Raw genomic sequence first — 16,364 nt, 5'->3', positions numbered from 1 at the left:
TACTTCATCCCAGTAGAGCCTCTCTGCTCCAAGCATAACATTCTGTTCCCCCAAATGCTTTGTTCTATTTCCACCTCTTTCATAATGGTGTAGAGCATTTGGGACCAAATCCCAAGCATTGCACTTCCTCGCTGTGCAATCGTAATGCCAGTCAGTTATCACAGGGGGCCTCGGGGTCTTCATCTTCAAGGTGCCAGGTGGTCCCTCCTAGCAGGGATGGCGTAAGATTGACGAGAAGATGCATTCAACACATTATCACAGAGCCCGACACAAAATAGCTGAACAACATTTCATGATATTTATGTATAGGTTTAATGATATGTACAAAATGTGTGTTGTCTGTATGAGATAGCCCGGGGCTATAGAACCTCTCATAGAAAAGGTTTCTCTGACTGAAGTTATCAGTGCTGTTGAAAGTTGAACTCAGAAATCAACAGCCAGCCATCCATTCATCCGACAAGCCTGTTTCTCAAATCAACAAATTCGAGAACCTCTTCCCAATGGTAATTGAATTGGTAAGTGTGTCTGTGCCTTGAGTAGTCAAATGTCATTTGTTTTATTCTTAGTTAACTTGATGTAACAGCCTTAATAGGACCGAGGTTTTCACTGTCCGTCTTAAAGAAGCCAAGGCATGTCCTTATTACATCAAATGGACGGTTATCAACATTATCTCATGATTGCTTATGTGAAGTTCTAAACTTGCAAAATAAAATTACATTCTCTTGCTATTTTTCAATCTAATCTTCCCTTTGGAAAAAAAAATGTTTTAAAGTAATTTTCTTGTATTGCTTTAGGCTTACCTCCAATTCCTTCAGCTTCCAGAACAGGCTTTGCAGAATTTTCCATGAGAGAACGCATGAGGGAGAAATTACAAGCTGCAAGGGTGAGAGAAACCACAGGAATATTTTGTTCGGTGCTGATTGCAATGCTTCTGGTCTTGTCTAGCTTGCTTTGTTTGCTCAAAACTGCATGGATTTTAATACCGTTAAATTTGTTTTTCATGTTCTAAATGTTAATGCAGTATTTGATATTGGCACAGATGAAAATTATACTTAAGAAGAATTTAACATCCTTTTTCTAAATCATTGTTCTTATCTCTTAAAGAAGTATAACGTGTATTTTTTACTGATTTATTTTCTCCTAAGATGGTGACCAAGATTTTCATAGCATCACTGACATGATGTAGCAATAATTTTCTGTTCGACTTTTTAGTCCAAAGCAGAAAGTGCGTTGCTGCAGGAAATTCCCACCCCTCGGCCCAGGCGCTTACGAAGTCCCAGTGAGAAAGAATTGGAGACTGAATTTGGCACAGAGGTGAGAAATGGGCCATCCCTACTTTGTGACCAAGGACAGTGAAGCAGAATATAAATTTTCCAGCAAAAGTTCTAGAACAGAGCTATGCACAGAGGAGGTGTTAAATGCTTATTACTAATAATAATAGCTACTATTTATAGAGTGCTACTCGGTGCCAGGCATTTTGCCAAGTCTGCCCCATGTTATCACATGCCCTTATCCCAACACGCCTATGAGGTGGGTACTATTATTTCCATTCACATTTGATATATGAGGTTCAGAGGAACTGCAAAGCTATCCCTAGGTCACAGAGCATGTATGTGGAGGAGTCAGGATTTGACCCCAGCTCTATCTCATTCCCAGTCTGTCTCAAGGGTCAGTGTTGCTGGGTCCATGGATCTTGCTGGGAAACAGAGAAAGAGATGAGAATAGAATCTGATCGTGGGGGCCTTGAGTGTTACACTAAGGAGCACTGATGGTTTTTCATAAGCAGTGGAAAGCAATTGACAATAGGATCGGGAGGTGGTTTGAATGCCCTGGGTTGATTTTTGTTTGAATCTGAGATGCTGGTGAAGCATCACAGCATGTGTTCCTCTGGAGATGCACATAGAGGAAGGGACCTGGGCCTGGAGAAACAGATTTTGGAAGCATTTCTACTGTGGTGAGTTTTGAAGTTTTGAGAGTGCCTTTGCTTCCTGAGGGAAAGAAGACTGAATGAAGACAGTCTTACACTTGGAGAAAAACTGACAGTAAAAGCCCATGAAGCAGAGTGGAAGCCAGTAAAAGATAGAAAGACGTAGCAGGGATGTTGCTGAAGGACAAGCATGTAAGAGGGTAGAAGAAGGAATAGAAAGAACAGAGCAAATGGCTCAATGAAGTGTTTGCAAGTCTAATCCAATGGTTTGTTGTTGATGATGATGGTTTTGGTTGTTTTCAAAGTCTATGCTTTAGGGATATTTCTGAAACACAACCACTGATTTCTTAGATGATGCCTTTTCTTTTTCTATGATGAGATGCTACAAATTTTTACCTATATTCATCCCAAACAAGCCAGAGATTGCATGATTACAAGGAAAGTTGTAGCCATCCTCATAGGTTGTTGGAACACTCAGTCAGTCCCCTAAAAAGGCTTTATGACAATTTGCTACTCCATTCTACTGAGGACACGTTTCTTGTTCTTTAATTCCAATTTATTTTCTTCCGTAAGAGCCATAATTTTAAGAGCCATAATTCTAAAATATTGGAAAATAAAGAAAAAGTCCCTGGAATCCCATCATGATGACACAAACACTTCGATTGTTTCAGCAGGTGTGTGAGTCTCGGCTTCTGGTCAAGTGGGCTAAGTGATAGGAGGGTCTGGTCTCCTATATCCGGCCTTGTCTGTACCTTCTGATGGATAATCATTTCACACAGTCGTGGTAGTTCTCACTTGACCATGGGCCATTAATATGATATCCAAATCAAGCTGGAAGTTTTAGAAGTAAAAATGTACTCCCTAGCCTCATAGGGTATTTATTTCTCCTTGTGAGCAGGACCTTGACCTGTATGTCTGTCATAGTCTATCTCCCCTAAGAGCCATTCTGTGGATTTGAGGCAAACGTCAACTGCCTTGCCCTTAGACCTGATCTCAGGTTGCTAATGGAACATACCATTCACAAGCACATTTCTTCATGTATACACCTCAACCCAGAAGGAATATCTAAAAAGTGGTCCATTTATATCCTGTGGAGCAAAGAGCAAAGCACACGAAGAACCCAGATGCTGGACCTCAGCTGCCCAGCATTCAGTGCTGGCAATCTCACACACTAGCTGTGTGACCTTGGACATGTAACTTATCTACTCTCTGGACCCCACTTTCCACCTCTGTAAAAATAGGGATACTACTAGAACCCAATTCTTGGTATTGTTTTGAGGATTAAATGATCTCATACATGCTACAGTGTTTCAGACAGCACCTGGCACATGGTAAGCCCTCTCTCTGTAAGTGTTAGCTAGTGTTAGAGGCTGTAGGGTCAGAGTGAAAAGGAGAAACCAGTTGGGAATATGGTGGAGAATCCAAATTATCAACACAAACCTGTGCTTAACTCTTGTTTGCATTTCTATTTACGTTATACTCAGCAGACTTGTGATAAGAGAACAAAGCCAAACACAAATCTCCAAGAACATGTCAACATCAAAGTGGAAATAACACAGAACTTTTGCCTACTTGGTTTCCACTAGACATGACCATAATGTCTTTATTTCCTGGGCCTGGTTCTCTGTCCCAGGTGACCCAAGTTCTGATCCCTTGACACACTCTACCTGTTGCCCAGCCAGCATCTACAGGAGACTCCTTCCTGCCAGGTGCCCACTGGGCTCTGAATACACAGGGATGTCAGACACAGCCAACTCTCAAGGATCCCAGTAGGGATGACAGGCAGGTTATCAGACAATGGAAGTACAGGGTGATTAAGATCTGTGGTGGGTGCTATTAGGAGCTCATAGAAAGGGCACTTGGCTCCAGCCTTGGAGTCAGTTTACGTAAAATTTGAGGAGTCTTAGCTTAGGCAATGGTTTCTTATCTCTGACTCCGAAACACAAGTGGCAAAAGAATAAATAGATACACTGGACTTCTTCAAAATTAAACATTTCTGAGCTTCAAAGAAACCATCAAGAAAGTGAAAAGACAACACACAGAATGGGAGAAATTATTTGGAAATCATATATCTTGATTAATATCATGACTGATATCAAGAATGTATAAAAATCTGAGGTATCTGCAAGACAATCCAGATTAGGATGTCTTTTAAGAAATTAAAAACATTGATTAACAGTTTAGAAGAGAGATAAGGGCTAGAACTAGTATATTTTGTAATTATGGTATGGTAAAAGTAATGAGACTTGGGGCTTCCCTGGTGGCACAGTGGTTGAGAATCTGCCTGCTAATGCAGGGGACACGGGTTCGAGCCCTGGTCTGGGAAGATCCCACATGCCGCGGAGCAACTGGGCCTGTGAGCCACAACTACTGAGCCTGTGCATCTGGAGCCTGTGCTCCTCAACAAGAGAGGCCACAATAGTGAGAGGCCCGCGCACCGCGATGAAGAGTGGCCCCCGCTCGCCACAACTAGAGAAAGCCCTCGCACAGAAATGAAGACCCAACACAGACAAAAATAAATAAATAAATAAATAAATATTTTTTTTAATTAAAAAAAAAAAAAAGTAATGAGACTTGATATTGCCTAGTTCAAGCTAGAAGAGGGCCATAGAGCCTTCTTGGAGGATACAACAAACTCAAGGGTGAGAAAGAATTCCTAGCTGGACACATGCACATATCATGATAGGCATTCAAGTTGAAATTAAATGTCATTATTACTTTAAGCTTATATAAAGATATTATAGGTGGTAGTTCTTTAAAATTTAATTCTGCACACTCAATCCTTTTAAATATATTTAATAGCTTTTAATATGCTAGTATAATTTACTTTTAAATATTTTTAGATTTTAATAAAAATTCAATTACAAACTTTTCAATCAAGTCCATAAATATCATAATAAAACTGTCAATATTACAATAAAAGACACCAATGAAATTATATTTTCGGAACTTAATAGCCTCTATGCCAAGCAAGTATAGAAAGGGATGGGAAGAAACACAAAGAATAAAATACTAATCTCCACATACACATATTTGCCACATGGAATTTAACCTACTCATTTTATTTTCTAAATGGCTAGTGTTTCTGCCTGGTCTTGTGTTTTAGTATCATCATCTTTACAGTTCTCTAAAACGCAAGGCTGGCCTACACACAGAGTCAAGCTTCTCTTCTCTCTTTTTGCTTGACCCCTTGGCTTGTTTTCATGCTGTCAAACATATCAGTCTCCCTCATGGGCTATCGGAGGTGGGGGATTCTGAGGCAGGCAGGAGCAGAATGGCATCCTCAGCAGTGAACGAGAAAGCTTTAGCCCTGTTTTATGAGAAAACTTAACTTGGAAGATCCTTAGAAAATCTTCCTGATCCAGCACTGGAACCTGATCTTTAGTCTACACTAGTTTTTTCAGTTGTTTCTCCTTACACCAAGTAATACCCATCTGCTTCTTTCCTCATCTTCAAAAACACCATTTAAAATTCTGGAATTTACCAAGACAAATAATAACTCTTTGCATTGCACTGTGAAATTTATTCATTAGCACGCCTTCAACTTCTATATAATTGAGTACTAGTACATAACTACTTAACCTTATACTGCAAAATGAGAAAATGGAGGGAAAGCGTAGAATTTTACATAAATTGGAAGTGTATGTATTCTCTTGCTAGTATGATAGACTATACCCAACTGATGTCCTCATTTTTATTCTGGCCATTGCTGGACATCTAGCTGCATTTGGGTGAAATTTTATAGCACCTTATCTTAGCTGTTCCAAGTATTTCTAGCTTTCATCACAGAGGTGTCTCTGGGTAAACGCCTGAGGAGACTCAGTCAGCCATTCTGAGATTTACACAAAACTGAAAGGCCAGGGCCTGGGGCAGCCCTTGCCCACTTGGACTTATTTATAATCAAATATCATTGATACTTTTCATCATAGACTGTTTGGAAATGATGCTCTGTGAGCTGGATAATCTATTGATCTATAGGATGAAATAACACTTTTCATTTTCAGGTTTATTGACTATAAAATTTTATATTTGTTTAGTCTTGAGAGAGACAGAGCTGAGTAAGAAAATATTCAGCCACGTTAACATTCAAATATATTTGAAATTTGTAAACATTTCATTCCTTAGAAATGGTGAAATGCATCAATGGTCAGAAGATAAGACTTTTGAAGGTTAATGCTTGTTTTAGAACGTCCTTAGTTTCTTGATTTAAATGGTGCCTCTATCATTTTTTTCTACTCGTATAGCCAGGTAGAGAGGTACAAAGGACTCAACAAGAAGATGACTCCCAAGGTTTTTCAAGAGTAAAATTCCATGATTCTGTGCGAAAAATCAAGTCTAAACCCCCGGTGAGAAATCCTATCTTTTTAAATCATGTTTGTTTTAAATCATGCATTCTTTAAATCATGTATTTTGTTGATTTGTTTGTTTTTCAAAAATATTCAAAATGAAATGACTATACACACAAGCTGACTCCTATTGCATGGAGTATGCAAGAAAAAGTATGAGAAATGATTCCTACTTTTGAAATCCTAGAATCAGGTGGAGAGATTAGAATACTGCCTACTTTGGGGAAGGGAAATGCATGGAAGGGCAGGAAATGTTCATGATAAGACTACTTGTTCAGCCATGAAGTTGCACCAGCTTTTACTATGGGGAAAAAAGGGGATACTAACTCAAGAAGAATTAAAACAAACTCAAAAATGGTCTTTTTTTATAAAAAAGTTTAACAAACGCTGTATTGCTCAAAATTAAAAGTATCTCAGCATTGGCCTATAAAACACTGAATCCACTTTTTTGCATTTTAATCATCTTTTCTAAAGCATTTACTGATATAAATAATGTATTTATGTGCTTGTAGGAAGGTAAATAATTGCTGATTTATAAAAAATGTAACTCATTAAAGTTACTTAACTAAGGAGGCCTGTTGCATCTGTTAAAGTTCACCACCTTCAACAAAGGTAATATGCTTAGGAGGCCTAGAATGTGCCTGGTGCTCTCAGCATCCAGCCAGCTGTCAGTGAACCGTGCAGAGCTTAGCTCAGTTTAGATAATCCCAAATTCTATTGCTTGCTGCTTCTCTGTAGGTTCCGCCTGGCTTCCCTTCTGCTGAGGAAGCTTATAACTTCTTTACTTTCAACTTTGATCCCGAACCAGAGGAATCAGAGGAAAAACCAAAAGCAAAAAGTAGAGATGGAACTAACCAAGAGGAGGAGGAAGGAGAGGAAGAAGAGCCACCTGTGCAAGAAGGAGTAAGCAAAATGGTATTTAGTATTAGGATGGTAATGAGGAGAGGGATGATGATGATGATGATGATGACGATGGTGATGATGGTATTGGTGATGATGGTGATGATGATGATGATGATGACGATGGTGATGATGGTGATGATGGTATTGGTGATGATGGTGATGATGGTATTGGTGATGATGGTGATGAGGATGATGATGGTGACGATGATGGTGACAATGATGGTGATGATATCCTAGCCAGGAAGAAAGTGGCTGGGAACAAACTCACCACCCCCACACAGAACAACTCATCCATGTCCTATCTGAAAGCAATAAGAATACCAGATTCACATTACTTTCTTAGCCCTTGATTTTACCCCATAATTTGGGGACTAAGGACCTTAATTAAATCTGTCCATCTTTCTCTTGTGGGAAAAAAAAAAGCATAGCAACATGGTTTACAGATTTTTCTTACTAGACTCCACACAAGGATTAGTATTCATTTCATATACAAAATGTTTACCTCTCCAAGGCAAATGAAACCTATCTCTCTCTCTCTCCCCACAACCTTACAGGTGAGCAGCTTTTTGTGCCCCATACCACACCCAAGCTACAATTCAGATTCTGTAATTGTGGGTGGGATGTGTGAAATCAAAGAAAACATGCTATTAAAAATGGGCAGAGGGGGCTTCCCTAGTGGCGCAGTGGTTGAGAATCTGCCTGCCAATGCAGGGGACACGGGTTCGAGCCCTGGTCTGGGAAGATCCCACATGCCGCGGAGCAACTAAGCCCGTGCGCCACAACTACTGAGCCTGCGCGTCTGGAGCCTGTGCTCCGCAACAAGAGAGGCCGCGATAGTGAGAGGCCCGCGCACCGCGATGAAGAGTGGCCCCCGCTTGCCACAACTAGAGAAAGCCCTCGCACAGAAACGAAGACCCAACATAGCAATCAATCAATCAATAAATAAATCTTAAAGTGTACAGTGGTTTAAAAAAAAAAAATGGGCAGAGGACTTGAATAGCCATCTCTCCAAGGAAGATATACAAAGGGCCAATAAGTACATGAAAAGATGCTTAACAGCATTAATCATTAGGGAAACGCAAATCAAAAGCACAATAAGATACCACTTTACACAGATTAGAGTGACTATTATAAGATAGATAGATAGATAGATAGATAGATAGATAGATAGATAGATAGATAGGTAGGTAGGTAGATAAAGGAAGGAAGGGAGGGAAGGAGGAAGGCAGGCAGGAAGGAAAAGTACTGGCAAGTATGTGGAGAAACTTGTGCATCGCTGATGGTGATGCAAAGTGCTACAGCTGCTGTGGAAAATGTCTATTTCTGAGGTTCCTCAGAAATTGAAACATAGAACTAACTACCATACAATCCAGCAATACCCAAAAGAACTGAAAGCGGACACTCAAACAGATATTTGTACTCCTGTTGATAGAAGCATTATTTACAATAGCCAGAAAGGAAGGAAGTTCTGACATATGCTAAACATGGATGAACCTTGAAGACATTATGCTAAGTGAAATAAGCCGGTTACAAAAGGACAAATATTGTGTGATCCCACTTTCATGAGGTACCTAGAGTTGTCAAGTTCATGGAGAAAGACAGTACAATGGTGGTTGCCAGGGACTGGAGGAGGGGGAAACGGGGAGATATTGTTTAATGGGGACAGAGTTTCAGTTGGGGAAGATGAAAAAGTTCTGGAGATGGATAGTGACGTTGGTTGTACGACAATATAAATATACTTAATGCCACAGAACTGTACATTTAAATGTGGTTAATATGATAAATTTTATGTTATTTATATTTTACCACATTAAAAAACAAAAAGGAAAACACACCAAAATGTTTCAGAATTTGCACAGTTGGCCTATTTCTGTGCTTAACTTTTAGTCACCTCCCTTGAAAAATGACTCCCAGAAATGGAATTTCTTACCTAGGTCTATGAAAGCTTGGGAATACTTCAGCGTGCTCTATAATAATTGTTTTACAAATCTATATTCAGCTAGTTCTGGCTCAGGATCTCTCATGAGGTTGCAGACAAGGTGGCCAAGGCTGCATTCATCTGAAGGCTTGACTGAGTTGGGAGGGTTTGCTTCCAAGGTGGCTCACCCATCTGCCCAGCAAGTGCTGGTTGTTGGCGGGAGGCCTCAGTTCAGATCTTCCTGTAAAGCTGCCTGAGTGTCCTCGTGACATGACAGCTGGTTTCCCCAAAGCAAGTGATCCGAGAGGAAGCAAGGAGGAAGCCAGGATGCCTTATACGACCTAGTATCAGACACTACATAACCGAACTCATATTCTACTCATAGAAGCAAGTCACTAAGTACGGCCCACATAGAAAGGGAGGAGTATCAGACTCCACTTTTGGAAGGCAGGACTGTGAACAAATCTGTGGGCTTCTTAAATCAGGACATCTCTCTCCAAAAGCCACTTCTCCTTCCTTTTGCATTATTTTCTCCATGGAATTTCTGTTTCTAAAACTGCCCTTTTGAATCTTGCATACTTTGAAGCTCCTCCCCTGTAGCCTGTAGCCCAGGCTCTGGTCTGCCGAGACACTTTTTTAGTATTTTCATACTCAGAGTGGGTTTAGTCTTTCTGGTGGAGGTTTTGGACCATCTGCAGGCCCCATCACTTGCTTCCCTCTTCTGTCTTCTCTGCAGTTTTCTCAGCCTGTATTTGCCCAAAGCAGAGATGGGACACGAGCAAGAAAGACCACACACTATGATTACCGGATATTTCTCTTTTCACTTTTTTGAAGTTTTTGGCATTCTCTGTCTTCAGTTTATGCTGAGAGCTTGGTTACCATGTAGATTTACTTTACTCTTATTATCGTTTTGCATATTTGTGGAGGAAATATTAGGAGGCAGGAAGCTAGGCTGCTGCCATTGTCTTCAGCTACCTGCCAGCCTCCACAGGATTTTTTTGTGGATTCAGTTGCCTGACCAGGGGTCGAATCAAACACATGCCGCCTGCAGTGGAAGCTCAGAGTCCTAACCAGTGGACCACCAGAGAATTCCCTCTCCACAGGATTTTAAAAGGTGTTCCTCATAAATGGATGTCAGGTTTAAACTTTAAAAAGAAGAACAAGAAGGAAAAAGAAAAGAAGGAAGGGAAAAAAGAGGGAAAAGGAGACAAAGGAGGAGGAGGAGGAAAAAGAAAAGGAAAAAAAGTTTGGAAAATATTCAAACTAATTTAACATGCTTCAGCTGACAATTTGTAATTACAGGTCCTGTGCTTAGAATTTTTACATGCATTTTTTAATTTTATTCTCACAAAACCCTAAGAGGTAAAATCTATTAATACCCCAGTCTTACAACTGAGAAAACTGAGGACCGGAAGGGTACGTAAGTTCCCCACAGTCAACCAGGCAGCATGGGGTGAAGCTGGGATTCAAGCCCAGGCAGTCTAAGCAGAGTGTGTGGACCCCATGCTTGGTGCATTTGCCCTGGGATCAGTGCTAGATGGAAGGTTAAAAAGCTGCATAACTCATGAACCCAAGTTCTTTGAGTAACTGTGGAAGAACAGGCACCCTCGAAGGAGGCCACAGTGATTGAGATTTCACTTGCTTTGCTTTGCTTTGCTTTGCACATCTCTTCTGACCTCAGTGCATTCTGATTTTTCCAAGTATGTGGAAGAGTGAAAAAAACAAAGCTTATTAAATAGGGAAGGCCATATAGTTTTATGCTTTCATTTAGAAAAAGATAAAAAGAAAAGGTAACTTTATTGTAGGATAAGTTGTTTGGTGCATTTAATAGCACTGATTATTTTTGCAAGTAAATTAATTATTTTTGCCTGGTTGTTTCTTGCTGTTTTTTAATGAAATGCAGGATGAGGAAGAGCTGCTCAATGTCAGGGATGCTGAAGATCTCCTATTGGGCTTAGATCATGCGGCTGAAGATTTTGTGGCAGTCAGACCTGCGGATTATGAAAGTGTGCACATTCGTCTGCAGATGGAAAAAGAGCTCCTGTTCATACCCAGCAGGCTGACAGGTACTTGCTCTCTTTATCGTCCTGCTCAACTTAGGCATCTTCGTTTTCCTTCAAATGAAATGTGGCTCGTGTATAAGGATGCCTGATTTCCACAACTGATCCCAATTTCTAATCTGATTTCGTAATCAAGAAATATGTTCAGACAAAAAAAATATAGAACATGGAAAAATATCCATTCAACAACACTTATCGATAGACTTAGCAGAAGAAATACCAGGATGCTATGGGAACCCCTCCACCAAATCCATGACCAGTTCTGGGGCTGAGAGTGTGTGAGACTCTGAGATTCAGGCTGTGAAAAGGAAAAACTCAGTTTCATCCTCTACTTACACTCAACACTTCTAGAACTCTTCTGTGACCAGGTGTGTGGGTTTCTTCCCACAGCAACCAATTCTCCAACACCAGCTAGGTGTCCTACAATTGAATTCTGACAGCGTCTACCTGGAGTTAGTGCAGAACCCACAGATTTAGGGCTCGGTCCCACAAGACTTCCCCCTACCTCCCATGCCAACCCTAGGTATTGGGTCACCAGGTTACCCACAGCTCTTTTTGACTCTACTACAATGAGATGGTTCCATGACACCATCTTCAGGTTGAATAATTTGCTACAACAGCATGTAGAACTCAAGGAAACACTTACTTATATTTACTGGTCTATTATACACTAAAGAAAATGATAGAGGATGCAGATGAAGAGACGCACAGGGCGAGGTATGAGGGAAAGCTTCCACGCCCTCTCCAGGCACACAACCTCCCAGCACCTCCATGCGTTCACCAACCAGGAAGCTCTCTAAACCCCTCCAGTGAGGATTGTTACGGAGGCTTCAGTTATGTAGGCATGGCTGATTACATCATGGCCACTGGTGATGGATTCTCTCTCTAGACCCTCTCCTGTCCCGGAGGTAGGGATAGAGGGAGGAAGATGCTGAAAGCCCCAGCCCTCTGTTCACATGCTTGGTTTCCCTGGCCACCAGCACCCATCCTGACAGGAGCCCCAGCCACCTGTCATCTCCTTAGCATACAGGAGACAACTACCACTCCAGAGATTCCAGGGGTTGGAAGAGCTGTGTGCCGGGAAGCCGGCTGGCCAAGCTTCCTCCTCCATGGGGAAATGGCCAGGCTACTGAAGCCGGGACCATCTGACTAATTCCCAGGTACATCTCCTTTCTTCCTCTCTTTCCTGGGTCTCCCTTTGCTCTTTTTTTTTCCCCTGGAATTTCCTTTCCTCCTGAGAGTTCCTGAGGGATCCCCCCCCCAGTTCCAGTGAGTCCTGCAGGAGTGCACCCCTCAGGCTGGGAAGGAGGCCTGAGCTTACCCTACTTGGAAGTCGGATTTCTTTTCATTTGTCCTGTTCTATTTAAGTTCCAATTAAATGCTGAGCCAAAAGCAAATTATTGTTTCTTTTTGAGAGGTCATTTTGAATCAACTATGTTCAAAGTATCATAATTTGTTGGCCATCCCAAGTTTCTTTTTCAAGTAGGTAGCTGGCAAAAGTACCCAAGGATTTTAACTTTGCAATAATAATAATAGTAATAATAATAGTGAATGCATTCTGTGCATTGATTCCACCTGGTACTTTTCCAAATGCTTGATGTGTATCAACGAACGTGCCTCACCCACCCACCAGGGCTGGAGAAGTGACCTTTTTTCATGCCCATTTTACAGATGAAGAAGTAGAAGCTCAGAGGAGTTAGGGATCTGGCCCAAGACCACGAAGCTAGTAAAGCAAGGCAGGTTTCCGATCTAGGTGACCTGCTCCAGAGGCCACCCACGTGCACATGCGTCCTGATGCTTCTTCGGGGAGAGAGGCACTGCAGCAGCCTCAGCCAAGGAGGAGCTTTGTCACTCGGGTTTTTGCTCAGAGGACTCACTGTTAGGCCTCTCCCTGGAGCCCACCTGAGTTGGGGATGGAGGTTAGACCCCAGGGGCTGTCTCAGACCGGGCCAGAAACTGGGAGTCGGTAGAGGCAGTGGAAGAGGCTTAGGGGGTCCTGGTTGCACTGCACTTGATCTGAGCAGGGAACCAGGGCATGGATTGGGCTTCCACTCCGTGGAGGCGACCCCACGACCAAGCACACAGACCAGCTTTTCCTTCCTGCGGTATGACCTTGAGCATGTTCCTCTATTCTCAGGTGCCTCACCTGAAGACAGGAGACAATGAAACTATCCTGCAAGGTGGCTCTGGGCATTTATTTTTATTTTGAGCATTGAGGAAATAATATGAGTGAAGTGCCTATGTTGCGACTAGCACTTAGCAGGGGATCAAAAATAAGAACTTCTATTACTGTTGCTGTTTTCTTGTTACTGTTTAGAGAATGGTCTCCAAAGCAGACTGAGTTCATCCCAGGGGTTTAGGAAGAAAACATCAAGACTTCTACTTACATTTATTTTTAATCTCATCCTTTCCTAATTTAATTTTGTTTGTGCCATAGTGCATACATAATAAATAAACATACATATAACGAACAAGTGCCCAAAAATGTTTTGATGAAAAGTTTTGAAGACCATTGGACTAGTGGTGGACTGATGTTTAGACTTGTGGATAGATGAGGTGGGGGACAGAAAAAAAGGTAAAACAATAGTTTGCTCCACATTTTCTAAGGACCCAGAGATAGGTTTTCCTAGGAATACTGGTATTAGTTGCTTTTTGTGGATGGGTTTGGGATGCAGAGTGTCCAAATGGCCACACGCTGGAAAATTAGCAGATTCAGGGATTTGGGGTGTTTTAGAGTGAGATAATTATAAAACGAAAACAAGTCTCCACCTTTCATTGCTCACTGCCAAATTACATCCTGACCTTCATGTCAGCATCTGCCAGCTTCTCCTCTAGCCCACTCTGCTGAAAAAGCAGGCCCAGAGGTCTTTTTGGAATTGCAGATCTGCTCAGTCACTCCCTGGCACAAGGTCTTCAGTGATCCTACCCCCTTGACCAGAACCCAAGCTCCTCTGAGACCTGCAGGGCTCTCCCGACTCTCCCTCCTGCCCTCTGCTGACATTATCTCCAGGCATTGCCCCTGCCCTCGGCACCACTGCATTCTGGGTGTTTCTGTTTCCCACTCAGCACAGGCTGTTCCCTTGGGCAGACACACTTGCTTGTCCCATCACCAGCTCTTTCCTTCTCAATCTTCAGGAGTCAGTGCAAATGGAAAAGCCTTTTTTCACCGCTCCATCTCAAGTCTAGCCCCTTCCCGCCCTGCATTATTATCACAGGTGTTCTTTTCTTCACCGTGCTTACCATTCTCTGAAATCATCTTGTTCCGTCCTTCGCTGGCGGTTGCTGCCTGTCGGTCCCACTGACCCCCCAGAGCATCCTGAGCACGGGGCACAGGGGAGCTGTCAGCAAAGATCTGATCTATGAACAGATCAAAGAGGGAAGGAGTAAATGAAGTCACGTTGACTCAAGTGAACTTTTTAATTTACAAAGCACTTCCTCATACTTTACTTCATTTAATTCTCCCAAGACTCCAAAGAAATAGATATTATCATCACTTTTGTATGGAAGGAAAGAGTTCAAAGAAGCGTCTGGTCCAAATTCACTCCACTGACGAGTCCAGGAGCAGCTCCCCTGATTTGGGTACCACACTCCTCGCAGTGTGTGAGGCCACGTGGGCGAGTTAGGTGTAGAATTATTTCATGATTCTCCAACATGATACTGCAGGTAAACACATCCTTGTTTCCCTTGGTCCTGCTTCTAGAAATCAGTTTGGAGCATTTGCAGTTTCCAAGAACATAAATAAAATCTCCGGTGGTGGTTTTCATTTCACCAAATGGCGGTTTGAAACGTTTAGGTTGGCACTAATGAGGCTCGTATTTATTTATGAACTGTCTAGTGCCTACGTATAAAAAGCTTCCTGAGAACGTGCAGCCCAGGTACCCGGAAGACGAAGGCCTTTACATCGGGGCAAGACTGGAGGTGCCGAGAGCCAACCAGAACATCATGGAGAACAGGTTGCTGGTGCAGGAGCTCGTAAGCTCTCAGCCCTGCTCCCTCACTGTAGCCCAGGATGGATTCATGGATGCTCTCTATCCTGTGGGCCATCACTGCAGCGTGGTACTCGTTTCCTCCTGAGAGTGTCTGCAGAGCGGTTCATTCTTTTTTTTTTTTTTTTAATTTGTCCTCAATATGTTTAGTGGCCCTGAAACATCACACCCTGTCCTCTGCTCAAATCCCATCTTCTGCAAGCTGGATTCAGGCTCCTCCTGCTAAATCTGATATTGGCAACCTTTTCCCAATTCCCAGAAATTTTTAATTGTCCAAAGATAGAATGTTCTCAATTGTTTTTCTCCTTGGTTGCCTTTCTTAAATTTTTGACGAATAGAAAATACGTTTTTCTTAAGCAATCCTTTAATTTGTTTCTTAAACTTTTTTTGAGGAGAGGGGGTTGAAAACTATATCTTAAATGAATTCTGGGGGCATTAGTGAAAACTCAATTTCTAATAGAAACAGAGACTTTAAAATATTTACGGGGCAGGGGGAAGGTGCATGAAATACGTATGTTGATAGAGAATTTCCCTGCAAACGCTGTTTATTTTGTAAACCATTTTCTGTCCCTCTGCTTGATCCCCAGGGGAGGAGATGGTTCGGAGATGATGGAAGAATCCTAGCGCTGCCAAACCCCATCAAGCCATTTCCTTCAAGACCACCCATGCTGAGACAGGAGCAAGACATTAAGGCAGAACTCAAAACACTGTATAAAAAGGTAAACCTCCCTCCCCATTTTTAATACATGAATTTGCTTGAAAGTGCTTTGCTTTTTGAATAGCTTGGAATGATGAATTTGCAGCATTCTATTTTGACTTTTTTTTAATAATTCACTATCTTACACATGCAAAGCAAACAGCAGGCATATTATATAAGAGTGAGTCTCCTGCCCTCACCAAATCCCTTCTTAAACAAGGAATGAGTTTCCCATGTAGGAATGGCTAGGTCAGCATCTTTATTCACATATCCAGGTTAGCTGCCCTGATTTTTTTTCTTTTCTCTGTGTCATCTCACGTATACTGCAGGATTATTTCCCCCTCATTTTCTCTTTATTATATAACTGGAGATTTTCTATCCTTGCAAATCCTTTTTATGGTATGTTCCTCAGCTCTGGTACCATGCTGCCTGATTTGAGTCCTGGCCCTGTCACTCACTGGGCGAACTTGGCTCTCCCCCTCTCTGTGCTGCGATTTCTCCATCTATAAAATGGTAGTCATAACAGC

The 16,364-nt window shown here is 42.0% G+C and overlaps 1 protein-coding gene across 2 annotated transcripts in view; it reads left to right on the top strand.

The window, feature by feature from the left end:
- Positions 1-16,364, top strand: part of CC2D2A (coiled-coil and C2 domain containing 2A) — a 134,586-nt gene that overhangs the window by 34,336 nt on the left and 83,886 nt on the right. For both annotated transcript variants that reach the window (XM_036853360.1, XM_036853358.1), the window contains exons 5-11: positions 795-883; positions 1,213-1,314; positions 6,172-6,273; positions 7,012-7,188; positions 10,998-11,160; positions 14,990-15,126; positions 15,728-15,859. In XM_036853360.1, the coding sequence (XP_036709255.1) occupies positions 795-883; positions 1,213-1,314; positions 6,172-6,273; positions 7,012-7,188; positions 10,998-11,160; positions 14,990-15,126; positions 15,728-15,859 (902 nt within the window). The remainder of the gene's footprint in view (positions 1-794; positions 884-1,212; positions 1,315-6,171; positions 6,274-7,011; positions 7,189-10,997; positions 11,161-14,989; positions 15,127-15,727; positions 15,860-16,364) is intronic.

Source organism: Balaenoptera musculus, chromosome 5, assembly GCF_009873245.2.
Source record: "Balaenoptera musculus isolate JJ_BM4_2016_0621 chromosome 5, mBalMus1.pri.v3, whole genome shotgun sequence".
NCBI lineage: Eukaryota > Metazoa > Chordata > Mammalia > Artiodactyla > Balaenopteridae > Balaenoptera > Balaenoptera musculus.
This window is presented reverse-complemented; position numbering and strand designations above follow the sequence as displayed.